General features: G+C 37.9%; 1 protein-coding gene across 1 annotated transcript in view; it reads left to right on the top strand.

Moving 5' to 3' along the window:
- Nucleotides 1-11,390: 11,390 nt before the first annotated feature.
- Rab2a (RAB2A, member RAS oncogene family) overlaps nucleotides 11,391-26,793 on the top strand; it is a 79,207-nt gene continuing 63,804 nt past the window's right edge. The window contains exon 1 of the mRNA XM_047550675.1: nucleotides 11,391-11,708. Coding sequence (XP_047406631.1) covers nucleotides 11,663-11,708 — 46 coding nt within the window. The 5' untranslated portion in view covers nucleotides 11,391-11,662. The remainder of the gene's footprint in view (nucleotides 11,709-26,793) is intronic.

Raw genomic sequence — 26,793 nt, 5'->3', positions numbered from 1 at the left:
TTCATTGATTTCAGCTCTGATTTTAATTATTTCCTGTCTTCTACTACTTTTGCTGTTATTCTGTTCTTCTTTTTCTTGGGCTTTGAGCTGTAATGTTAGGTCATTTTGTTGTTGACTTTTCATTCTTTTCTGGAATGCACTCCATGCAATGAATTTTCCTTTTAGTACCACTTTCATAGTGTCCCAGAGATTTTGATATGTTGTATCATCATTCTCATTGACCTCTAAGAATTTTATCTCCTCCCTGATGTTTTTTGTTATCCATGCTTCATTCAATAGCATATTATTTAGTCTCCAGGTCTTGAAGTAATTTCTGTTTTTTATTTTGTCATTGATTTCTATTCTCAGTCCATTATGATCTGATAGAACACAAGGCAGTATTTCTTTTTTTGCATTTACTAAGGGCTGCTTTGTGGCATAACATATGGTCTATTTTTGAGAAGGTTCCATGTGCTGCTGAGAAGAAAGTGAATCCACTCATTGATGGATGGAATATTTTATGTATGTCTGTTAAGTCTAGGTTATTGGTTGTGTTATTGAGTTCTATGGTTTCTTTGGTAGGTTTTTGTTTGGAAGATCTAGCTAGTGGTGATAGCGGTGCATTAAAGTCACCCAGAATTATTGTGTTGTGGTCTATGTGATTCCTGAAATTGAGAAGGATTCGTTTGATGTACAGGGATGCACCATTGTTTGGGGCATAAATATTTACTATCATTATGTCTTCCTGATTTATGGTTCCCTTAAGCAGTATGAAATGTCCTTCTTTATCCCTTCTAATTTTGGCTTGAAGTCCACTTTATCTGATTTAAGGATGGAAACCCCCGCTTTTTTACTGAGTCCATGTGTGTGGTAGGTTTTTTCCCCTCCTTTCACCTTTAGTCTGTGGATGTCTTTTTCTATGAGATGAGTCTCTTGCAGACAGCATATTGTTGGGTCTTTCTTTTTAATCCATTCTGCCAGTTTATGTCTTTTGATTGATGAGATTGGGCCATTAACATTCAGGGTTATTATTGAGATATGATTTGTATTCCCAGTCATTTGGCTTATTTTTGGTTTTTAAGTTGGCTTGGTTTCTCCTTTGAATGGTTTTTCTCTAAGGTAGTTCCTCTCTTTGCTGACCTCCATTGTTGTTTTTCATTTCCTCCTCATGGAATATTTTGTTGAGAACATTCTGTAGCGCAGGCTTTCTATTTGTAAATTCTTTTAACTTTTGTTTATCATGGAAGGATTTTATTTTATCTTCAAATCTGATGGTTAGTTTTGCTGGGTATAGGATTCTTTGTTGCAATCATGTTCTTTCAGAGCTTGAAATATGTTGTTCCAGGCCCTTCTAGCTTTTAGAGTCTGGGTTGAGAAGTCGGTTGCTATCTGAATTGGTCTCCCCCTATATGTAATCTGATGCTTTTCACTCGCAACCTTCAAAAAAACCTTCAAATTCAACCTTTATTTTGAATGTTAGGCATTTCATTATAATGTGCCTTGGTGTGGATCTGTTGTGATTTTGTGCATTTGGTGTTCTGTAAGCCTCTTGTATTTGATTTTCCATTTCATTCTTCAGGTCTGGGAAATTTTATGATATTATTTCATTGAATAGGTTGTTCATTCCTTTGGTTTGTATCTCTGTGCCTTCCTCAATCCCAATAATTCTTAAATTTGGTCTTTTCATGATGTCCCATAGTTCTTGGAGATTCTGTTCATGATTTCTTACCATCTTCTCTGTTTGGGGAACTTTATTTTCAAGATTAAATATTTTGTCTTCATTGTCTGAGGTTCTGTCTTCCAAGTGGTCTAGTCTTTTGGTGATGCTTTCTATTGAGTTTTTTATTTGGTTTATTGTTTCCTTCATTTCAGGGATTTCTGTTTGATTTTTTTTTTTGAGAATATCTATCTCTTTGTTGAAATTATCTTTTGCTTCCTGCAGTTGCTCTTTCAGCTTATTGGTATTATCATTCATTGCCTGCATTTGCTCTCTTATCTCATCCTTTGCATCACAAATCATCTTAATCATGGATAATCTGAAATCCTTTTCTGACATTTCTTCTAACATACTGTCATTGGATTCTATTAATGTAGAATCTAGATTTGTTTGGATCATTTTCTTCCCTTGTTTTTTCATGTTGTTCATGTATCTTCCCCTTTAGCAGTGCAGATCTGGGGTATTGCAGATTTCTCCCATAGGCTTATAGTGGCCCTATAGGTTTCCAAAAACCTTTCTTTAAGGGCAGATCAATATTAGCAGTGCCCAATTCAAACACTATGCAATCCTAGACCAAATAGCCCCTATGAGGACAATAACAAAATTGTCATAATAAACAGAATGAGTTCAAATATTATCTTCAGTAAAACAAACAGATTTGCAATAAGATCTGCAGTTTCTAATGGAGGACAAAGAGGATGCAGAGGAATGTAGAATGTGGCTGTTAATGGGATAAGAAAAGAATATACAGAAGTTCTAGATAATAGAAAGGGTGAGAGTGTAATCAAAAGAAATTGGATGTTAGCATGCAAAAAAGGGAGAAAGAGACTCTGAGGGAACAGGTAAACAAAAGGAAAAGAGAGCAAGAAAAGTAAAGAAATAAAAACTTAAATTTTTTCAATAAGGAGAAAAAAGAAAATCTACAGTATAACAGTCATATAGTAATGAAACCTCCCAGAGTTCAGTAGCCTGATGCATGAGAGGTACCTGACAATGAGCTTCAAGTCTCCAGCAGGCGTCTCAGGATGGGATTTTCCCCAACTAGAAATTGGAGCTTCGGCTTCTAGGATTATCCAAGATGGCCGCTCTGGCTTCGAAATGTGTTGGCAAATGAGGAGCTACAGCTCAGGGTCAGCAAGAGGTCTTGGAGGCAGGATGCGGTTGGTCAGGCAGGGGTCCTGGAGGTCAGGTGTATTTGGTGTGGTTGTGGGATCCTGGAAGCCAGTTGCAATCAGTCAGTCTGGGGTCCCGGTGATAGGGCACAGTCAGTTTGTCTGGGGGTCCTGGCAGCAGGGAGCAGTCAGTCGATGTGAAGGCCCCAGAGGCAGGGAGTGATAGGTGGGACTGAGGGATCCTGGAGATGGGGTTCAATCTGGCAGAGGTCCTACGGGGCCTGGCTGTTGTCTCAAAATGGCAGCAGTTATGTGTAATCAAACCTGCAGGTACTGTAACAGTGAACTTCCAGGCAACAGCAGGCAGCTGGTGCTCCACTGGCGGTTGGCGATCAGTTTGCTGACTGTTGTCAGATGATCGGGAGTTGAACCTTGTGCGTTGGGTGATGGATAGGTGTAAGGCAGGCGATGGACAGGCGAGAGGCAGGCAAATGGTGGATGATAGGCGCCTGACAGTGAGCAATCAAGAAACAGATATCCCCTGCTTGAAACTGGAGTTACGGAGCGACAAGGAATGCAGCCTTCCTCTAGTCCGCCATCTTGGATCTCTTACAATCTGTTATTTTTTAAAAAGGCAAAATAGCTTACCTTAGGGTTCATATCAGAATATCTTACCTTTAATGTTTGGATTTCATGTCTGATGTAAAAGAAGCAGCTTCAGAAATGCATTCAATGAATGTACAGAAGAAGAATCTAGTACTAGAGGGGTTTTTCCCTGTAACTAATTTTTCTAAAGAAGAAAATAACAAAAAGTATACTTATGTCAATGCTGAACAATCTACTCTTTCTAAAACATATTTTTGTATTAAAATTTGTATCAAATGCAATGTGAAGAAAATTAAAATACCAATTTAAAAAGTAAAGATGTTCTTCAACCCCAGTCATTTTTTATTTCAAGACAGGTGTCTCACAATCGTCCTGCCTCAGTTTCCTGTGGAGCTTGGATTACAGGTGTATACCACCACATGCTCAATTTGTAGATATTCTTGAGACTTGATCTCCAGAGTCCTTAAAGTGAGAAATTTCTTAAAGTGAGATTTCTTTAAAGAGAAGTAGATCAGCATTGATTCCTGGCACAAACCAGACCTCAACTCAATTTTTAAATGTGAGTCCTTAAATATAATTTTACATTTATAAGAACATATTTAATTATTTTAATAACAACTTTTTTTGAGATGAGGTTTCATTGTGTTACACAGGCTGATCTTGAACTCCTGAGCACAAGTGATCCCCCTGTCAGCCTGCAAAAACACTTACTTTTTAGAAAGTAAATTTGGAAAAATAGACTCCTCTTTTCTTCAGGTTAGAAGAATACATTCCAATCCCACATTTTCCAAAGTGAAGAATTCCTGCCAGTCAACACAAGTCATAGAACACATTAAAGATAATGGAGGGCTAGGGCTGTAGCTCAGTGGTAGAATGCATGCTTAGCAAGACCCTGGGTTCAATTTCCAGCACAAAAAATAAATAAATAAAATAAAATAAAAAAGTTAACTGGAGAGTAGGGTTTGAAATAATTGCAAGGTCTGGTCTCCATTGCCAAAAAAAAAAAAAAAAAAAAAAAAATCAACAATTTGGGAAATAAAATATTACTGATATATGATTCTGTAGTAATCTTTTTTTTTCTTGTTCCAATTAGTTATACATGACAGTAGAATGCATTTTAACACATCATACATAAGTGGAGTATAACTTCTCATTCTTCTGGTTGTACATGATGTAGAATTACACTGGTCATGTAATCATATATGCACATAGGTTGATAATGTCTGAGTCATTCTATTCTTCCTACTCCCATACACCCTCCCTTCCCTTCACTCCCCTCTGCCTAAGCCAAAGTACCACTGTTTTTCCCTATTATTGTGAATTAGCATCTGCATATCAGAGAAAACATTTGGCCTTTGGTTTTTGGGGATTGGCTTATTTCCCTTAGCATGATATTCTTCAGCTCCATTCATTTATCTGCAAATGTCATAATTTCATTCTTCTTCATGGGTGTGTGATATTCCCTTGTGTATATAAACTAAATTTTCTTTATCCTTTCATCTATTGAAAGGTACCTAGGTTGGTTCCATAGCTTAGCTATTGTGAATTGAGCTGCTATAAACATTGACATGGCTGCGTCACTGCAGTATGCTGATTTTAAATCCTTTGGGTATAAACCAAGGAGTGGAATAGCTGGGTCAAATTGTGGTTATTATGGTTCCATTTGAAGTTTTCTGAAGAATCTCCATAATACTTTCCATAATGGTTGCACTGATTTGCAGTCCCACCAGCAATGTATGGAGTGTACCTTTTTTCCCACATACTCACCAACACTTATTGTTGCTTGTATTCTTGATAATTGCCATTCAGTAGTCAGTCTTTAATACATTTGGACACATGTATAGAGAATCATCATCATGGTTTAGATTTGTGGTGTCCCCTAATAACTCATGTGTGAGACAACAAAGAAATTCAGAATTGAAATGATTAGATCATGTTACAAGAGTGTTAACCTAATCAGTGGATTGATCCATTTGGTGGGTTAATAATTTGAATATATTACTGGGTAGTAACTGCAGGCAGGTGGGACGTGGCTGAAGGAAGTAGGTCACTGGTGGGGTTGGGTGGGGGTGGCATGCCCTTGTGGATTATATTTTGTCCCTGGCTCCTCAATCTCTTGCTCTGCTTTCTGGATGGCATGAGCTCCAGCATGCCCTTTCACCAGGATGATCTGCCTCAACCTGGGCCTAGACCAATGGAGTTTGCTGACTATGAAATGAATCTCTGAAACCATAAGCCAAAATAACCTTTTCCCCAAGTTGTTCTTGACAGGTATTTTAGTCAAAGCAACAAAAAACTAACACAATCATATACCTGCAATTTAGTACATATGATTTCTCCTAGAAATAACGTACTTTTCAGAGTGTCCTTGCATCTCTCTCTCTAGTATTTCTATTATGTAAACAACCAGAATTATTATGTTTATTGAACAGATGATCAAAAATTTGAAGAGGAGCTCCTCAAGGTCAGCTAGTGGCAAGGAAAAAAAGACATTAATTTAGGCTTCATGGAACCCAATATTGGGCCTTTCTCTAGAGCATGTCTCGGTTAAAAATATAAGGCAGGGGCTGGGAAGATAGCTCAGTGGGTAAAGTGCCTGCCTTACAAGCACAGGGCCCTAGGTTCAATCCCCAACACTGTAAAATAAATAAATAAATAAATAAATAAATAAATACAAGGCAAATCTTAAAGATTTAACCCCAAAATAGTTTCACTATTCCAGTTTTTAACTCACTTTAGTTTTTAAATAAGATATTCAAAATATTTTATACAGTTGTATTTTAAAACACTATTTTATAAAATGAGCTTATTTTTATTCCAGTATTAATTAGTCCTCTGATCCAAGCATCTATGTTAGTCCCTTCTTTACTATGGTCAGCTCAATGGTAAAAAGAATACCCTACATATTAAAGAAAGTTTCTTCTCTCATCCACACATACACACTGACTAAGTAAGAACTGGGGAATGAACCCAGGTCTCACATGTATCAGGCAAGTGCTATCCCATTGGGTTATATCTCTAGTTCTTTTATTTTATTTTGAGATAGGATCAGTATACTAAGTTGCCCAGGCCAGCCTGAAACATATGATCCTTCTGCTTCAGCCTCCCAAGTAAACTGGGATTATAAGTGTGCACCACTGTGTTTGGCTGAAAGTGAATTTGGTAGCATTAATTTTTGATTGTTCAAGTAAATTTTTGAAGGAAGAACAGAATGGAATAGAAGGGGCAGAAATAGATCACAAAAAGAGAAGTCAACGGGAACACTAAGAATGTTGCCCAACTACATTAAAAATGGCAGATCAGGTAGATGAGAAAAACAAAGGGCAAGAAGAGTAATAATGTATTTGGAAGGACTAGTTAAAGCAATAACTATAAAAGCTAAAAAACTATAAAAGCTGAACCTTGAAGGCTTAGCTCAGTTGACACTCGCTTTGTAAAACCTACCTTCGTTTCCCAGAACAAAACTCCTCCCTCTAAAATAATATAGTACTTCTTCTATAGTCTTCATCAGGCCAAAGCTTCTCATGACTTAGCACAATAAGACCCTTCTCTCCTTTAAAAAGGGTCCATATTGGGCTTATTTAATTCTTACAGTTCTTATTGGGACTGGTTGGAATACAGGGAAGGGGAAGAGATGAAGGGAAGGAAGAATGACTTTAATGTTCGTTATCTACTGTGTTTGACATTGTGCTAAACACATTAAATATGTAATTTCATGGGGAAACTAAGGTTTGGAGAATTAGTAATTTATCCAAGATCACTCAACTGATAAGATGAAAGTCAGGATTTGATTCTAATTCTTCTTCTAAAACTGGTACTGAGCTTATATATGTTTGCTGAAAAAATAGTCTGTCATGGTGTTTAGAAATGGCTGAAAAAAGCGGTTCTTAATTATTTCTGGGTCATGGATCTCTGCCTGTCTCCCATAAAATTGCACATATGCAAATACACACATCATTTTGCATACCATTTTAGGAGGGCTGGCTAAGGAACTATGGAAGCCAAGGTAAGAAACTCAAAATTGCAGTCTTCCAAATCTTTCTACCATCTCAACCATCCCTCCCTTTCCCACAATCTGAGAGTAATCAAACAGAAAAAATGAAAACACACAAGTTTAATTAGGAGCAGAAAATGCTAAATTCTAATAGTATACTTCAAAATGTCATGGAGAACTTGAATAAGGACACATTGAAAAATGTAGTCTTAACAATCTTTAAATTTCACAGGTATGACCTTCTGACCATATGATCTAAGTCTGAGATGGGATTATTAGAATTCACACACAGTGAAACTATCTGAAAATCAAATTGATTGAAAAATTCTGGGAAGTATAGTACCACTTCAGAAAAGGGGTTTACTTCTGTCACTTTAGGAGGAAATTTTTCTTGAAAAATGTTTGGATTTTATGGGTTAAATAAAATATTTTAAATGACTTTGATGTGGTTTTTACTTATATCCTGTATTGTTTCAAAGAAGATTTAAGAAAGAGTATGCTTTTTTATTTTTTTATTTTTATTTATTTTGATTCGTTGTACATAAATGGGGTACATCTGTTGTTTCTCTGGTTGTACATGAAAGCAAGCTTGTAAGTTTAGCGAAAATACTGCAAAATACTTACGTTTGAAAAAAAGACCTAAAATATGGCCATTATATAATGATTAGACCCTTCCTCCCTCAAAGCTTTTTGTTCTTGTTGTTTGGTTTTTATTTTTGTGGTCCTGGGGATCAAATCAAGGACCTTATACATGCTAGGTTTACCACCAAGGTACACCTCAGCCCACACATCATTTTATCTGATACTAAACTGACTTTGCAAGGGAGTTATAATCCATATTTTCCAGATAAGAAAACTGAGGCTCAGGGAAAGATTTTAAAATCAAGTCCTTACTCTCCATTCTTTGCTGTAAATGACCATTTTGGTTCCTAAACACAAATAAATAATGCATTTTGGTTCTGTGTGGTAAAAATAGACATTTGATGCCCTAGCATTTTCACAAGGGAAGGATTATTACCTTCTTTGCAGGTGACTTTAGATCTGGAGGTTGGATAGACATAAAATTAAAGAACTTCAGACTTGGTATAGTCCTTTTAAGAAATGAACTTTAGCATTACACCTAAGTGCTAAGAGGTCAATGATTAGGGCCAATGCCAGAAGCCAGGCTTCCTGAGTTCTTTTCTTTACATTGAATATCTATTATGTATTGGTCAACTTTTTATCACTGTGATAAATACCTGAGAAAAACAAATTAGGAAAGATTTATTTTGGTCATGCTTTCAGAGGTTCTGTCCATGGTCATTCAGTTCCATTGCTTTGGGCCTGAGGTAAGGCAGAGCAAAGCTGTTCACTTCATGGCAGCTGGGAAGCAGAGAGAGAGGAAAGAGCGAATGGCAAGATATAGTTCCTGAAGGGCACACCCAAAGTGACCACTTCCTCCAACCATGCCCATCAGCCTATAGTTTCTACTACCTTCCAGTCCATTCAGGACTGATGAAAGATTAATATCAAGGGATTAATCCACTGATGAGAACAGAGTTTTCATGACCCAATCACTTCCCTAAAACCCACCTCTGAACATTGCTTCAGACCAAGTCTTCAATATGTGAATCTTTGGGGGATACTTGATACCCAAACAATTACATATAATCTATTTTGGCTTTCTTTTCCTTCACATTTTCCCTTGTGCCTACTAGATAAAATTCTATATGCATATTAACATGGCATATGCAAGGCCATGTTAATGACCTGGCACAAGAGACTTCTCCAGCAAGATATTTCCTTGAATGGTAGAGGAACGTTCCCGATTCCTAAAGATGGTAGGCTTATGTAACATCCCGGGAGTTATTCTGTTATGGCTGTGGTGGTAAAGGCCATGCCTCTGAGAATAAGGACTTGAGTATTTTATCCACTATCCAGGAAAGACTTGGGTGAAGCTACTCAAGAAAGAAGGGAAAAAAAGCTTATGGAACCTGGAGTTCTTGAAAAGAAACCCTCACTGCTGCAATCTAAAGACAAATGAACCTGATTAAGCAATTCAGGTTAACTTTTCATGTCAAATGCTTGTGTGCTGCCTGGCTATTTGGATGCCGAAAGCAGGAGGAACTAAGTTTGAGGCCAGCCTGGGTACCTTAGCAAGATTGTGTCTCAAATTAAAAAAATAAAGTACTTTGAAAAAGAGATGGAGATGCAGCTTAGGGGTACAGCACTCATATGGCATACAGTAGGCCCTGGGTTCAATTCACAGTCCCACAAACTTAAAAAAAAAAAAATACAAATTACTGTGTCCTATCACTGAATCTTAATAAATTCCCTTCCAAATATTCCAGAAAACCTTGTGAGTTCACACTCAGCAAGGCCATCCAAACCATGCAGGAATCAATCATAGTCACCTCAATAAGGTGGTGTCATGGTAGTAATCACTGAGATCAGTTAAGGAGAGATCCACAAAGGGAAAGGAGTATAGTAGGTAACAAGAACCAGGACCACTAAATTCCAGTCACTTGTCCCCCAGCAATGATTTTCCTTTCATTGCCAGATATATTAGTAAATTAGCTTCTTTATGCAACTTTAGATATTTTAGTAAATTAACTTCTTTATGCAACTTGAAATTTCCTGAATGGATTCATAAATCTTTGCATATTCTGTTCTTCATGCTCAAACTTTGGTTGTTTTCCCCATATGTTTGTCCATTTGATGAACTCTTACTTATTATTCATATTTCTGAATGAATAATTCAAATACAATCTACTCGTGGTAACCTTTTCTGGTAACCTTTCTTGTCACTTAACCCAAACTTGTTTTCCCCCCAACCCTTCCAACCCCTGTCCTCATTTTGGCTGTGTTGGCGGTCTAACTAAGGACCTTGGGCGTGCTAGGCAAGGGTTCTACCACTAAGCTACACCCCTAGCCCCTAAACCTGTGCTTCTTACAAGATGTGTCTCTAATTGCTATGCCTAGCAGTGCAAGAAACTGTGTGCATTCCATACATTAGGTGAATGAATAAATGTCACTTTGCTTTTTCCTTTAACAGTTTTCAGCAGGTAATTCATAAATGCTGCAAAAAGAATTAAACTGCACAAAATAATTCAATGAAAAGTATAATTTTCTCCCTATGCTCATCGCCTTCCTTAGTATCAAATTTTCCCCAAAATTTATTAAGCACATATGGTCATTTAAGTGCATTCCTGTTATTCTTTTACACATGGTAAAACAAAAAATTGGCTGGATATGTAGCTCAGTGGTAGAGTGCTTGCCTAGCTCTCCGGAGTAAAGCAGCCCTGGGTTAAATACTGAGCACTGCAAAAACAAAAGCAAAAAGGAAAACACCCATATTTATATAAAATAAGATATACTTTATATCAAATATATATATATGCTTTAAAATGTTAGGTACTTCATATATTTATACGCAAGAGTTGCTTTGTTTTCGCGTGTCAGGTTTATTTTTTAAAATTGAGAGTAGCGTAGTATTTCACGCAAAGGATGTACGATTTACTTCAATATCTACAGTTTCCAACTTAAAAAAAAATACTTCGATTACTACTGTCAAGGCCCACAAAAGGAAATACCATGGTCCCTCACCGTATTGCCGGGGGCTCCCACATTTTAAATACTTTTCACCATACCAAGGCAGGGCCCTGAACCGAACGCCAACCCCGCCTTCCCACCACGTGCCCGCGCCTCACCGAAGGGCAGAAGGCTAGGCGCCCGCCCGCGAACGACCACGGAACCGGACCCCGCCCCCCACACCCCGGATCCCCAGCCCCAGCGTCTCCCGGCCGCCGTAGCAGCCAGCTCAAACGTGCCAGAACAACAGGAATCCGCCTCACCCCGTTCGGGGTCGCAGGGGACCCGGCGTACGGGGCGCGGCTGGCTCGGCGCGGGGCGGGGCTCCGGCGGGGCTGGGCGGGGCTCCGGCCGGCGGGGCGCGGCCGGCGTGCAGAGCTCCTCCTCTTTCCTCCGGCGGCGCCGGCGGCTGCAGCACTTCCGGGTCGGCGCGGAGGCGGGGCGGAGGCGCCGAGGCGGCTGTTATTGTTCGGCTGGGCTCAGCCGGGCGCTGTCTCACTCGGCTTCGCGGGTGTCAGTTTGTCCCGCTTCCTTTCGGCCCCTCACTCCCAGCGGCTGACGGCCACGGCGGCGACAGCGGGCGGGGCCTGGTGTTTCGAGGCAGCGGCGCCGGGGTGAGGGGCGCGGAGGAGGAGCAGTAGCAGGAGGAGGAGCCGTGTGCCCTGGCACCGAGCGGCCGCGGCCATGGCGTACGCCTATCTCTTCAAGTACATCATCATCGGCGACACAGGTGAGGGCCTCAGGCGCGGCCGGCGGGTGTCTGCGGCCTTAGGGCCGGGGCAGAGGGGCAAACGGCGCCTTGCGGCGTCGCGGGCGCAGACTCCACCCGGCACCTCCCTCTCGGCCGCGCCGCTCCATTTCCGCAGTGCTGGAGCTGGTGACGTGGGCACTGGAGCGGCCGCGGCCTGGCCAGGCCCGGTCCGCGGCCCCCGCCCGGCCAGCCCTGCAGCCGAGGGCCACGGCGGCCGTTTGCGACGCCGGGTCGGGAGACAGTGTGACAGCAGTGCGGCCCAGCACCGAGCCGACTCATATCACTGCACCCGATCCCCAGGGCCTCTTTTCTTGGGTCTCTTCTGGCCCCCGAGCTAAAGAGGGAGGCAGAAGAAAGCAGAAGGTGATGTGACACTGGTCTTGATTTTTCTGACTAGTCCCACCTTCTCCGACCTGCACGCACCCACCCCACCAAGGCCTGGACAAGGCGCTTCCTTGGTGTGGGACAGCCAGCTGAGAAAAAGAGAAGAAAACCTGTTTTAAAAACATTATTTTTTACCACCCTTAACCCCCAAGTCAGAATAAGTCACATCACATGAACAGACACTGGGTAATCCCTTCCTGGGTCATTAAATCACCAAAGAGTTCTGGCTACTTTTGCCACGTGGAAACGGGTTTTTTCATTTGATAGTAATGCAAGGCCGATCAGTGCTCTAGGAGTGTGTGTGTGTTTATGCTGGGGACACTATTTCAGTGGTGTCAAGTCCTGGGTCACAACTGCTAATTTTCAGTGACCTCATGTCCATTAGAAACAAGGAAAAAAAAATCAGTTATTCTCAATTAAAATAACATCGTAGTATATGTCACAGATAAATAAGCAAACTCATAAAATATTTTTAATACCTGCGATTATGGCATTACTTTGAATCTAATAATAAACATAAGACTTGTTCAGGTGTTATAACTATTAATATACCAGAGTCTGATTTCAGTGGTGACTCTTGCACAACTTTGAACCCTTTGCACAACTTTGGAAATGTAAGCAGCAGCTTGTGGTTGCACTAATGATGTAGCAGGTTCTATAAGTAACTATGGAAGCTTATCGTTTACTGCCTAAGAGAAAAACTTTCTGCTGTAAATGTGTTTTTTCAGCATTTTGGGGTGGGAGGGTTGTATGTGTATGGAAACTGGATGGTTTTCTATGTAAAATCCTGGGTAAAAGCAGTGTTTTCAAAATGTTTGGTAACAAAACGTGGTATATTTGGAAGGGGAGAAGAAAGGAGAGTTCTAAAACAACTTAGACTGTAAAAAAAAAAAAGAGATTGGGGAGGTGTCAAATTAACTATAATATGAGTAGGATTGAGAAATAGAAGAGTGATAGAGTGGCTATGACCACTTGGTTGTCTCAGCAATAGTGAATATTCAATTTGCAGATTACCTTTCTTTTCAGTTTTTTTTTTTTTTTTTGGTGGCGGTGCTGGGGATCCAACCCAGGAGAACCTCCTCCATGTGAGGCAAATTCCCTACTACACAGCCCCAGTCCCAGCATTTTGTCTTTTTATTGAGGACCTACTATGGGTAAATAAAGTATTGAGCAGGGAGAAGTGAGGCTACAATATTAACAAGTTTGTGCTCCCACCCTCATGAAATGTATAGTCATCCAAAAATTCCCTATGCAGTTCAAAGGGAATACATACCTCTTTCAACATTGCTGCTGTTAGGACCTGGTTCAGGCACTGAATATTCGACCCTAGACTGTGTAGAGTAGCACTTTATCCCCACTCTTATTTCACCAGTATAGTTCACTTGTCAGTTAAATCTTCCTGAAATGTGTCAGGTGTCAGGAGGCAACTTGTTTGCTCCCTCATGGTTTTTTAGTTTGATCTTCAATAAATTCCATATTTTAGTTCCTATTTACTTTTCTAGCTTTCTTTCCCTGAATTCCCCGCCTTACCAGTGAGAGCCAGCGACTGATTGCTGGGATTTTCCCCAGGCCCTGCTGATCCCTCTGCTTGGAGTGCCTTCTGTCACACATTCTTCTTGAGAAATTCTGTCAGTCCTTGAAAGTCTCACCCAGCTCTTCTGTAAGATCTCAGTCAACATATATTGAGCTCTTACTATATGCCAAGATTTTCCTGATGTCTTAACTGGAAGTGACTGCTGCTTTTCTCTATTTATATTTCTTGTATCATTCTTCTGATGTTAATTCCAGTCTGTTTTGTTTTATGGGTAATTGTGTAGGCATCTCTATGTGATTATGTATTTCTTGAGGGTAAAAAAGGTTTTCATATGGCTCTGTTTCAGGGAAGAGCTTAGTATTAAGTAGGCCCTGTATATTTAATTAAATTAATAAACAAGAAGCCAAACAGTCAGTGGACTGTATTCCTGTTAGTATACATTAATAACTACAGAATTTTTTTAGCTCTAGTATGGCACTTTCTTGCTTATTACTTTGTCCCAAATCCTTTGCCATTTCCTTAATGCAAATTATACTCATAGTTATAATGTAACCTTACCCCCAAAAAGATGACATTAAATCAAGTTTGAGATCCATCTTGATTTTTAAAAAAGTCGTAATATGAAAAACATGCAACTTAGAATGAAGAAAATCACTAATTTTCTTGTCTCTCACTTTTCCTAACCTTTAAAACAAATCATTCTTAGCCTTTCTTCCTCTTAGTCGTATGTGTTATACAATGAGGATAAATGTGAAAGTGCTTAGATGTCTCAAGAGAAAGGAACCATGCACATTTTTCCTTTTCAGGATTCCCTCTTTTATGGAAGAAGCTTTTAACACTTCTATATTATGAGACTGTTGAACTGTTTTCTTACAGTAAGGCTAAATGCAGTTAAAATGTAGCTTTTATTTGTATAGGTAATGTCTTGTTACTGAAAATCATTTAGCAAAATGTGTCATTTAAATCTAGATATAAAGTGGAAAGAGTCTTTTAGCAAGCCTGGCCTAGTATTATAAGCAGGTAATTATCAAGAGAAAAATTGTAATAAACCCATAATTTGTTTTTCCTGAAATTTTGGCATCTGTCTACCATTTTAATCTCATCACTAACCAGGCATCTCATCTAAGCTCTGAGTTGCAAACCAAGTTGTGTCCTTCATCAGAAATGCCCCTTCTTGTTCCATCTCAGAGAGAGAGAGAGAAGAAACATTATGTCAAAACCTTGTCACCTGGCCAATTCCTATTCAAACGTTCTGTTATTCTTTAATCAGTACTTTTTTTTTTTTTTTAAGATAGTAGCAAACTCCATCTCTGTTGAATTATATTCTTTCCTTTCTCTTCTTTCTTTCTACTACCACTTGCATTTTAAATAATCCTTTTGTTAGGACAGCTTTTGACTTTATCTTAAATATAAAGGCAGGCCATTCAGTGATTTTTTTTTTTTTTAATAAATTTGCATGCCCTCAGGGGAGTTGTTGCAAGGCATTACTGCAGAGGTGATGTCTGAGCTGAAATTAGAATGATGAGCATGGATTTGCCATATGGGCAAGAGGGAATGTCTGTATCTCAGGGAAAGTACATGTTTGCAGCTCAAGAGCATAACCTAGGTTAAAGATTTGGAGTTAATTACAAAATGAAATTCTCATTATCTAAGAGTTCATGATTTGAACTATTGAAATTGGGAGGTTTTGTAGGGAAGCAAAAATTCTCATAACATACACATATTTATTAGTGAGCTTCCACTCATTAGTAAAGTTAATCCCAAACTTTCTTCCCTGCTTATCCCCATCCTCCTGCTTTAGCATCAGTGCTTGCTGATTATAACATGGTTTGAGTAGTTAAAGTGAAATTATATATATATCATACAAGAAAATGCAAACTCTTCTTTATTTTTTGAAAACTATTTTGGAGATTTTGGTATACAGGAAAAACCATTGACATACAGGGATCTGACAGAGTTGCCCTGATAGAGCAAAGTACCTGATGGTCATTCATAGTGAATATTGACAGAGGAGAAAGTGTAGAAGTGATGGTGGGGAGCATTTTCAGGAAAAGAGACTAAGAAGGAGGAATCAAAGAGGAAGAAAGACTTAGTACAGAATACAGAATTCACAAAGGATTCAGATCCCAGAGAAGGAGATAACCAGTGTCAAATGCAGAAGTCAGGGACTGTTGGTTAAAATGTTAGGAAGGTGAGAGTGCTTTGCCACTGTTGAATTAAGAAGTGAATGAGAAGTCATGCTTGGTGGTGCACACCTGTAATTCCAGCAGCTTAGGAGACTGAGGCAGGAGGATCATGAGTTCAAAGCCCGCTTCAGGAATTAGTGAGACCCTGTCTCAAAATAAAAGAAAATGGGGATATGGCTCAGTGGTCAAGCACCCCTGAGTTCAAGCCCTGGTACCAAAAAAAAAGAGAGGAAGGACGTAATGAATGAGAGGGAGAAAGCAAGTAATAAAAATGTAAGGTCTTCAAGGAGTTGGCTGCAACATGCACCCATCAATATTCACTTTTCTCCATCAGCTTTGGCCATAAACACAGTAATTGTTTCATTTATATTTTTTAAAAAACTATGGCTTTTTATATATACCATGTAAATATGTAGAAAACATCCCAAACTCTATATACATTTAACAGTTATTTCTGGAGAGGAGAATAGAATTGTATGTTTACACTGGGAAAGTTGGTATTGGTGAAATGGGGCTTTCTATATTGTGGGGTTCCTCACAGTTCTTTTAAGTTTTAAGCCACATTACATAAGGTATTGGTGCTTTTTTTAAAAAAGGTAGAGATTGGGAAGTTAAAACTAGAACCATAGCATGAGCTATTTCATTGAATACAGAGTGTGAAAGGGAAGGAAGGAGTGAGATCTTTAGACAAATAATGTCCCTCTTCCTTGTAGAGTGTTCTTATCCTTTTTGTCCCACTCCAGTTCCTCTTTACTGTGAAATTAATTTTCTTTTTTATCTCTCCCAGTGTCTGCTCCCAGCCCCATTTTATCTCTAGGTCTCTTCTTAACAGTAGCCAGTAATTTTGCTGTTTTCTTTGAACAGACTCTAATTTTACCAACTCAGCTCTTTTCCTCTCTCTTGGCCCTGCTTTTTATTCTTTTTCATCCTGTTTCTTCAAGGTTGTGTCCTTTGCTACAAAGGATACAGCCACATGGGGGCCTCCTTTCTCTCCTTCCTTTTTAGTTTTCTATATGAAACTTTCTCACTTAATTTCATCAGCCTTATTTATTTGCAAGTTTTAAAATACTCTGGATGTTAGTTGTTTTTCTCCATTCGTAAGTAAAAGATGTCTGGCAAAAAAAAAAGATGCTAAATACCCTCCTCTGCTGTACCCAGGTAATTACTCCTTTTTAATTCCATTACTAAAATTTCATTTTAGTAATCCCTAAGGTATATTCATACTGGATTAATATGGAATTCTCTATCACATTAGCTATTCACAGTGTCTTGAAAGTATATTCCCATGAGGAATCTTTCATGTGAAGGATTTTATAGGTCCTACACCATGTTAAAGGCTTATTATGGTTTTTCTTTAAAGAATCTAACCTTTATTTTACTTATTTATTTTTTGTTGTTAGTTTTTTTTGTTTTGTTTTGTTTTTTTTAATGTGGTGCTGAGGATCGAACTCAGTACCTTACCCGTGCTAGGCAAGCACTCTACCACTGAGCTACAGCCCCAGCCCAGGCTTATTATCTTTTAATCCTTCTATACATTTTTAAGTTTACTGTTTTTGTAGATGAAGAAACCGAGGATGTTGTGTGGAGCCAATTATTTTTGGTAAGAAAAATTAAAACAAAGACCTAGTGCTGTCTCTTCTGAGGGCCATGCCCTTAACTATGGGATGACCTCACTCTGTTCTCCTTTTAGCTCTCTCTCCTGCCACCTCTTAGTTTCTACTTTTCAAAGCTATGATGAAACTTTAGCTTTCTTCAGTGCTCTTCAAAACGTTTTCAGGTGTTGCTGACAATTACTGTGTTTATGGCCAAAGCTGATGGAGAAAAATGAATATTGGTGGGTGCATGTTGTAGCCAACTCCTTGAAGACGGGATGATGCCTGGCACAGAGCTTGTGCTTCAGTGTGTGATGAATTTGTGTTAGGTAGGCTCTGCTGAGTAGGCTGAATGCATTGACCGGTCTATTCCTGCTTGTTTCCAAAAAGGATTTAAGGGTATATGTATAAAAATTTATAATCTTTAAAATAAAAATGGTAGAAAAAGGATATATGTGTTTTCTATTGCTACCATAACAAACTTCCAGAAAATTAAAAATTCAAACAATACAAATTTGACTTAGGATTCTGTCGGTCAGAAGTCCAATATGTCTCACCAAACTAAAATAAAGATTTCAGGAAGACTGGATTCTCTTTCTGGAGAGTTGTTGCTCATTCAGGTTGTTGGCAGAATTTAGTTTCCATGTTGTTATAGAGCTGCCATTCATTTTTCCTTGCTAGCTGTCATCTGAGGGCTTTAGCATTTAGAGCTCACCCACATACCCACATTTTTTGGTCTCTTTCTCCACCTTCAAAGGCAGCAACAGTAAGCTGTATCCTGTGTCACATCTTTCTGATTCTTCTTGGGTCATCTCATCTTGTTAATCTAGGAAATGTTCTTCACTTTTAAGAACTCATGTGATTAGATTGGGCTCACCTGGATAATCTCTCCATCTCTAGTTCCAGTTCTAATCACATCTGCAATTTTACTTTATAGGGTAACATTCATAAGTTCCAGTAACTAGGGTATGGACATCTTTTGGAGGGCATTATTCAGCTTACAGTAGAGGCTAAGGAGAAAATGAGAGAAATAGTATGGTAAATCAGAAGGGACATTATTAGCTGAAGTGTGTAATATGAAGTTGTGCACACCTCTTTGAAGTGGGCCCTATGTTTAATGCTAAGCAGTGCAAGGAGACAGCCCTGATATTTTACCCTACTTACAATATCCATTTTTTTAAAAATATGTGCCTGTATGTACTTCTGATATAAGTTTTATAGGGCATTTTCTCTAGTGTTGTAACTCATTGAATCTGAACAGTAAAGTCAGTGAAGACTCATTTTTTAGGTGAGGAAAAGGAGACCAATAGTTTTATCATGCAGCTAGTTATTGACTAAGCTGGAATTTGAACCCATCTCTTTCTGACTCCAAAATCCATGCTCTCTCTCTCCATATCATACATAGTTCTTGATTCCTACAAATTTCATATGAGACCTCTTCTGTTGGCCTGCTAATTGTTTGGTCTGCTCAGTTGCTATGGAAGTACATAGTTCCTCAGTTGCCTTTACTTAGGCAGGACCTCTACTTTTACAAAACAGAGAACTACCTTGTATAAATCTTAAACCTTTTTTCACCCATGGGACATGGGCAACCTTCCTGAGTCTGGTGTCTTTGTCTATAAAACAAGACTGAATAAATGAGATTAGATGCTTAACAGTGAGTTGAATAAGAAATGGTTACTATTTCATATTTACTTTTTATCCTGCTTCCTTGAATATTTCTATAATTTCCCCATATGCCTTTGAAAACCAAATCCAAATTTGACCAATGCTGTAGTGTCTGAGTAATGTTGATCAAAGCAAAAATAATTTATTTTGTCCTCTTTGTATGCTCTAATATGTTGATCTCACACACACATACACACACGTGTACGTCTGCTAATCTTGCTCATTTGTGATGTTCTGGTACTTTAAGGAGTCTGCTATCCTTGACTCTGTTTCTTTTCAAGTTGATGTTGGTATTTTCTTATGCCTACCATATTCCTTCGTATCTAGATTATTTTATGGAAGGTTCTTTACATTATTGAAATAGTTTATCAAGATTCAATTTATCTGAGGTTTATATATTTATAGCAGCTTTGCTTAGCTTAATGTTTATGACCATCTGAGACCACTGGTGATTTATAAAGATTCACGATTTTGTTCTAGGATCTATTTGTTTGCAAGGAACAGAAACCCCCAGCTTAGAAAAGAAATTGTAATACAAATTTAAAGGAGGTTTATATGAATCCAAGAAAAACTGCATTAGCTTTCCATCACTGTGACAAATACTAGAGAAAGTCATCTTAAAGGAGGAAAGGTATATTTTGGCTCACAGTTTCAGAGGTTTCTGTTCATGGTCATGTGACCACAGTGTTTCTGGGCCTATGTTGATGGAATCATGTGGAGGAGTAGAGTTGTTCATCTTACAGTGGTCAGGAAGCAAACAAGGAGAAAGCACATGGACAGAAGGGGCCAGAAGTAAGACATACCCTTCCAGGGTAGCCCCCAGTGACCTACTTCCTTAAATACGGCCATACTTCTTGCATTTTCCACCACCTCCCAGTAGTCCATTCAATTGTGAATCCATCAATGGGTTAATCAGTTGATGCGATCAGAGCCCTCATCATTCAGTCACTTCCCTGAAACCCGCACCACTGACATGTTGCATTGGTAACCAGTCCTTCAATAAGTGAACCTTGCAGGGACATTCAGAATTCAAACTTCAATACTGTGTAAACACATCTTAGGCTTTTGGCTACTCTGAAATCTTTGTTTTTCTCTTATGGCTTCTCTCTTGAACCTTGAGATAATTTAGAAATGTGTGTTTGGGTTTTTTAGCATGTTTCTTTCTGTTTTTCTAATCTTTTCATTACTGAATTCTGACTTTATTAAGATCAGAGAATATAGACCATAAGTATTGATTCTTCAGTTTTCTTTTATTTCGTTTTGTTTTCTGTGTGGTGCTGGCGATTGAACCAGGGCCTTCCTGCTTGCTAAGCAAGCACTCTACTACAACGCCATATCCCCAACCAATTTGTTCAGTATTTAAAAATAATTTTGTAGCTGAGTATTTGGTCAGTTTTTGTACATGTTCCATATGTGCTTCAAAAGAATACTTTGTGTGTGGTGGCTTAAGGTCCATTAGATTAGCTGGTATATGTCCATTAGATCAGCTGTTGGTATGTATCAATCTTCTATATAGTCATTTGTCTACTTTTTAGTTTTGGCAAGAGATGTTAAAATTTTCCCATTATATCACTTGACCTTTTGGCTAAGATCAAATGTAAGAATCCATTTTGACAATGGGTTTTCCTTGTAATTCTGTCAAATTGGTCCCCTCCCATAAATTTGGGGACTAATTTGTAAGGCATGTATAGGATCTGGAAACCCTACATCTTACTCATTTGTTCCTTTGTCATTGTTTCCCTTAGCTTGTTACTTAGTATGATATTAATTTTGAATATTAACTTTTGGTTCATATTTGTGTGTACTTTTTTTTTCTTCCCTTTTGATCAATTTGGTTTAGAAAATAAACATTACTGCTATAGTGGAGACCACTTATATACCCTTCACCTCTCTTTCCTACAGATAACCTGAATTTAATGTTTATTATTCCTGTGTAAGTTTTCAAATAGTTGCTATATATGAAAGTGTCAATAACAATATATAGTACCTTTTTGTATTTTTTCCAAATCCATATTAACAGAATATTTCTTGACTTTTCTCTGAAACTTTTTTGTTTAGCAATATTTTGAGGGACTTATGTATTGTATTAATGTAGTTTGCTCTGTTTCATTGATATTAATTGCTTGATTGGTTTAATTACCACCACCTCCCTCCCCCAGTACTGGGGATTGAACTCAGGGTCTTGGCATGCTAAGCAAGCACGCTACCAAAGTTACATCCCCAACACTGATTGGCTAAATTTTAATTTTGTTCTGTTATTTGCTATACCACAATTTTCCCTATTTCTTCACTTGTAGTAACTTTAGGGTTGTTTGCTTTTTGTTATAAAAGAAAATAGTACATAGATTCTTCTTGTGCTTTCTTTTTGAGGAATGTGCTATATATAGTTCTAGAAATATACCTTACAGTGGAATTGTGGGTAGAAGGCATGTACATCTTCAGCTTTACCAACTGATCTAAGTCTCTAAAGTACTAATCAGTTGACTCTCATTCTGATTCTGACTGTGTCACCTTTTGGTTTTTAGGGCCTATGGTTTTCTTTGCAACTCATTGCTATTTTTTTTAAAATTCAGTGTAAGATTCTGTATTGTAAAGGGAGAATTTAATGCTATTATATATTGTAATTATTGAATATATATTTGTTTCTACAATCAGTCAAATGAGCAGGGATCATGGCATAGATCAGAGGTATGCCCACTCACCATGGAGTGGAGGCAAGTACATGTCCCACATGAGAAACAATATGGTAGTCACACTTACCAAGATGTATAATGTCACCTTTTTTAGGATGTAGTAGAAAAGAATCTAATGGATTTTGGAATCATACAATTAATTAAATTCCCAAGTTTTCTGTTTGAAAATTGGTATAATTCCTGTCTAGTGTACTCTATAGGGCTATCACCAAAACTCAAGATCTCATTTCCCCCAGTAACTTTATAGCTGTCTTTGAAATTCAAATGTCAGTTATTGGTTTTCTTTATTTATTAATAGTTGATATGTCATTGTAAGTAGTTTATTCATGCTTGCTCTGCTGCTTCCAGCATTATTAAAATTGATGGGTGACTCTCCCTTTTACATTTACCCATTCTTAGCAATAACTGCTTTGCATCTAGAAGTCAAATAATATATTATTCTAAGTCCTCTCTGGTTATTTTAGCTTAGATAGCACTCTTATAAATTTTCCAATAGTCTAATATTTGTAATTAGAATGTCTCGATTAGTGTGGTAGTTCTGCTACTTACTTATATCTTTGGTCAAGTTCAGACTTCATCTTTTTTCTATCTAGAAAAGCTAGTAGTAATACCTGGCTTATCTAATTCACAGGATTTTTGTGAGCGTAAATGTAAACAGTATGTGCAGGTGCCTTGTAAGCTGCAAAGTGTTGTATTAATAACATGTTAGAGATAATTTTTTCGGTTGTGCTTCCTAAAATTAAGGGTCAGGTCTTGCCTATGGAAAAAGCTGTTCACTCTGTTGACTTCAAACAGTAAATTGCTTGAGTTGAAGGAAGGAATAGGATTATGTAGCAACCACAAAATGGCAGCTCTTTGATACAGATGTCCTCATGAACCACTTGAGATTGAAAAGACTGTCAAAAAGAAGGTACTATTTTTTTTAAAGACTGTCAAAAAGGAGGTCTTCAGGAATGATATGACCAGTATTCATCTTCTGCCTTGATTTCTTCTATGTCCACTCTTGCTGTTCTTGTGATACCACTTCAGTGATTTCTCTCAATTTTTAAGCCCCTTTGGAAAAAGTCAGCTTTGTAGATAGATCTACAGAAGTTTTTGGTATAAATGAATCTATTGATCAATGCTTATCTCTTTATTTTATTTTATTTTTGATAGTACTGGGAATTGAACCCATAGGGGTGCTCTACCACTGAGCTACATTCCCCAGCTCTTTTTTTATTTTGACACTGAGTCTCACAAAGTAGCCAAGTCTGACCTTAAACTTGTGAATATCCTGCCTCAGTCTCCTGAGTAGCCAAGACTACAGTTGTCCACTACTGAGCCTGGCTCATCAGTACTTATCTTTTTGAATAAAGCTTTACTAGTTTAGTGTTAAGAGTAAACATGTCCCAAATCACTAGTGCTCAAAACTGAACTTGATAGAAAAATCAATAAACAGCAAAATGAGTTATCAATTACAAATTGAAACAATAATTATTGTATGCTTGGTGAGTTGATTTACCAATCCTACAAGTAAAGGTATTTGTTAACATTTTTCTTTGTTATTAGGTATAGAACTTCTGTTGGTTTCATGGCTGAATGGACTTTTAATTGATTGAAAAACTGTAAATAAAGGACTGTTCAAGTACCTAAGATTGAGGGTACATGCTACTACAAGGAGTTATGGATTTTTCTTTTAACAATTTAACATTGGCAACATTTTGGGTAAAATTCACAGTGGTTGAAAAGCTAGTGTGTAATGTGAATTATAACAGAATCTAAAATGACCTTGATAACTAGAATGATTGGCTAAACTTAGCAAAATGAAATTAAATAAAAATTAAATTGAAGCCCTGTATTTACTTTTAAAATAGTTACTATACCAATGCAAGATTGAGGTCCCCTGGTTAAACAGCAGCACATGTTTAAAAACTTTAAGTTTTACATGACTTGATTCATATGAGTCAGACTAGTAATAAAACCAATAAATGAATAAATAGGATGCTAGGTCAATGAAAGTATAATGTATCAATAAGGCAGATAATAGTTCTGCCCTTTCAGGCCTGACTGCAGGTCAGTTATGGAAAACCTCATTTTAGAGACTTCTATAAATTGGAGTCTGTGCTTAGGAGACCAAGGATAATATGACACGTGTATCAACTGTGATGTTTTGTTTTATTTTTGTGGTTTTAGAGATTGGATCCAGCGGCACTCTACTGAGCTACCTCCGCTAACCTTTTTATTTTATTTTTTAAAAAATTTTGTAACAAGGTCTTGCTAAGTTGTTCATACTGGCCTCAAACTTTTGACCCTCCTGCCTCGTACTTCCAGATAACTGGAATGCAGGCATGTACCACCACACCATGTTCAACTGTGACATTTCAGGAATATTTGAATCACTGAAACACTTTAAAGGAGAATTATAATGACTTTTAAATATTGAGTGACTGTCATAGAAGATGGTTTAGACTTTTCTTGAGTAGTACCAAGACCATGAGTAGAAGAGAAATGGATATGGAAAGAGTTTGTAAGTGGTAAGTTGGTTTCTACTGGAGCTATTCAGGCAGGGTTTGACTAATACATATTAGGGCTTAAATGATGGAAATTGTGTACAAATTGTAGAAAGTTGGGATTGGCTTTTTTACCCCTTCTTTTAAAAGTAATTTAAGATACTATTGTAGGTAGTCCCTGTGCTAGTTAGTGAAATGAACAAGACTACCTAACCCTAAAGGGGAGACCAGTTTGCCACAATAATTACAAATAAATGTAATAGGTGTATGTGCAAAGTACTGCAGGAACATGGAGAGGATTTTTTTCTAACTGGATGAATGACTCATAACAGATTTAGATTTTCACTAAACACTGATTGAACACCTTTTGTATGCTGAGTACTGTTTTGTGGCATGGATGTGTGTTCTCAAAGTAATTCTAATAGGAAGTCATTAATCCCAATTTATAAATGAAACGTTCAGACTTAGTGTACCTTGTTTGAATAATTCCCCACCTAATAATCCTATAGAACTAGTTTGTGTTTTTGCTCCTATTAGTTATGTGAGAAATGAACTGAGCTCCTCACACTTACTTTATACCAGGAATGTTACACAAAATATGGTAGTATTTTTGTCAGGGTAAGAAAGTTAGAGGGACATGGGTGTAAAGACTAAAGGAATCTTGGTATCATATGAAGAGCATTGTGTGACATAAGCTAAAGGGTTGGTTTTATCCTCCAGACAGCTTCAAAGAAGAAGGCTTATTCACCATTTTCTAATTGGGGTAAATTTATACCCTTTACCAAGACTTTATATGGCAATTAATGAGCTTCTTTGGCCATTTAAACCACCCTCAATCCCTTCTTGACCTCTTCTCTCATCCTTTCTGACTTTAAGTTTCTTTTGTTGGTGAATTTCCAGTCAAAATGAAGATGTAAGTGTGAATATGTGAATTTTCAGCCTTCATTTTATTAAAAAGTAAAAAGTCGTCAGAGACTTTTTGAGGAAAATGGGAAATCAAAATCTACTTGACAGTGCATTAGTTTACTTTTGGACTTCCTTGTAATTTTCTTAGTAGACCAGTAGTTAATAATATAACCATTTTGGATCACATAGAAGTGTTGCTGGCTCTTTAAATGACAGGTCCTACTGAGGTAGTTGGATGAGGTCAGTAAAAGTATTGTTTACATAGTGTTGGTGTTAAAATAGGGGTTTTTGTTTTGTTTTTTGAGGCATTAGGGATTGAACCTAGGGGTGCTTTACCACTAAGCTACACCCCCCACCCTATTTATTTATTTATTTATTTATTTATTTATTTATTTGGTATCAGGGATTGAACTCAGGGGGACTCTACCACTGACTGAGCCACATCCCTGGCCCTGTTTTGTATTTCATTTAGAGACAGGGTCTCACCTCGTTTCTCAGTGCCTCACTTTTGCTGAGGCTTGCTTTTAACTCACCATTCTCCTGCCTCAGCTTCCCAAGCTGCTGGGATTACAGGCATGCATGCCACCACACCTGGCCTGCCCTTTTTATATTTTGTTTTGAGACCATCTTGCTTAGTTGTTGAAGCTGACCTTGAACTTGTGATCCTCCTGCCTCAGCCTTCTAAGTAGCTAGAATTGCATTTCTGAGCTACCACAACCTAAAAGAGATCAACTATAATAGATGTTTGAAAAACTTACATCTTTTTAAAGTCCCTCATTATTCTTTACATGTGTAAGCACAGTAAACAGTAGCTTATATATCCTTCCAGAAATTTTCTATGCATCTATAAACCTGGGGGTGGTTATGAGTGCACATATGTGTGCTGTTATCTGTCTGTCTGTCCCAGTCCCACCAATAGAATTGTACAATTAGTACCTTTCCATACCTTTATATATATATATTTTTCACTTTAGAATAAGTCTTGGGTGTCCTTCCATATCACCACATATAAATCTAATTTTTTAAAACTGTAATAGCTGAATTGTAATTGATTTAATTAGTTTCTGACTCTGTTAGCCTAGATCTGTGGTAACCAACAATAGAAACCATCTCTGGTTAACTTAAACAGAATGTTTTTTTGAAAAGATTGACCGGTTCACAAAATTGGTAGAAAGTCAATAGAATTAAATTTGAACATGGGTAAAACCAAGGAAGACAAGACATAGCCAAATTCCTGGTGTTGTTATATCCTGCTTAAGAAGATGTTGGGTGTGTCCTGCTGGACTCATTAACTAGACTTTATCTCTACTATAGCCACCATGAATTATCTCTTGATTGACTGGTATTACAACACTTCTTCCTCAAGATTCCAGGTTTTGGACAGGATCATCTGATTGGCTTAGCCGAGGTTAAATGTCTCTGCCTTAGCTGCCAGGGATTTAAAAGAAAGTACTCTGCTAAATTGCCAGAAACAACAAATGTCCACCTATTTTTTAAATATTTTTTTAATATTTTTTTAATATTTTGTTTTAGTTGTAGGTGGACACAATACCTTTATTTTATTTTTATGTGGTGCTGAGGATCAAACCCAGGGCCTCATGTGTGCTAGGCG

This window comes from Sciurus carolinensis, chromosome 1, assembly GCF_902686445.1.
Source record: "Sciurus carolinensis chromosome 1, mSciCar1.2, whole genome shotgun sequence".
Taxonomy (NCBI): Eukaryota; Metazoa; Chordata; class Mammalia; order Rodentia; family Sciuridae; genus Sciurus; species Sciurus carolinensis.
The sequence above is the reverse complement of the archived record's forward strand: the minus strand, read 5'-3'. Positions and strand labels throughout refer to the sequence as shown.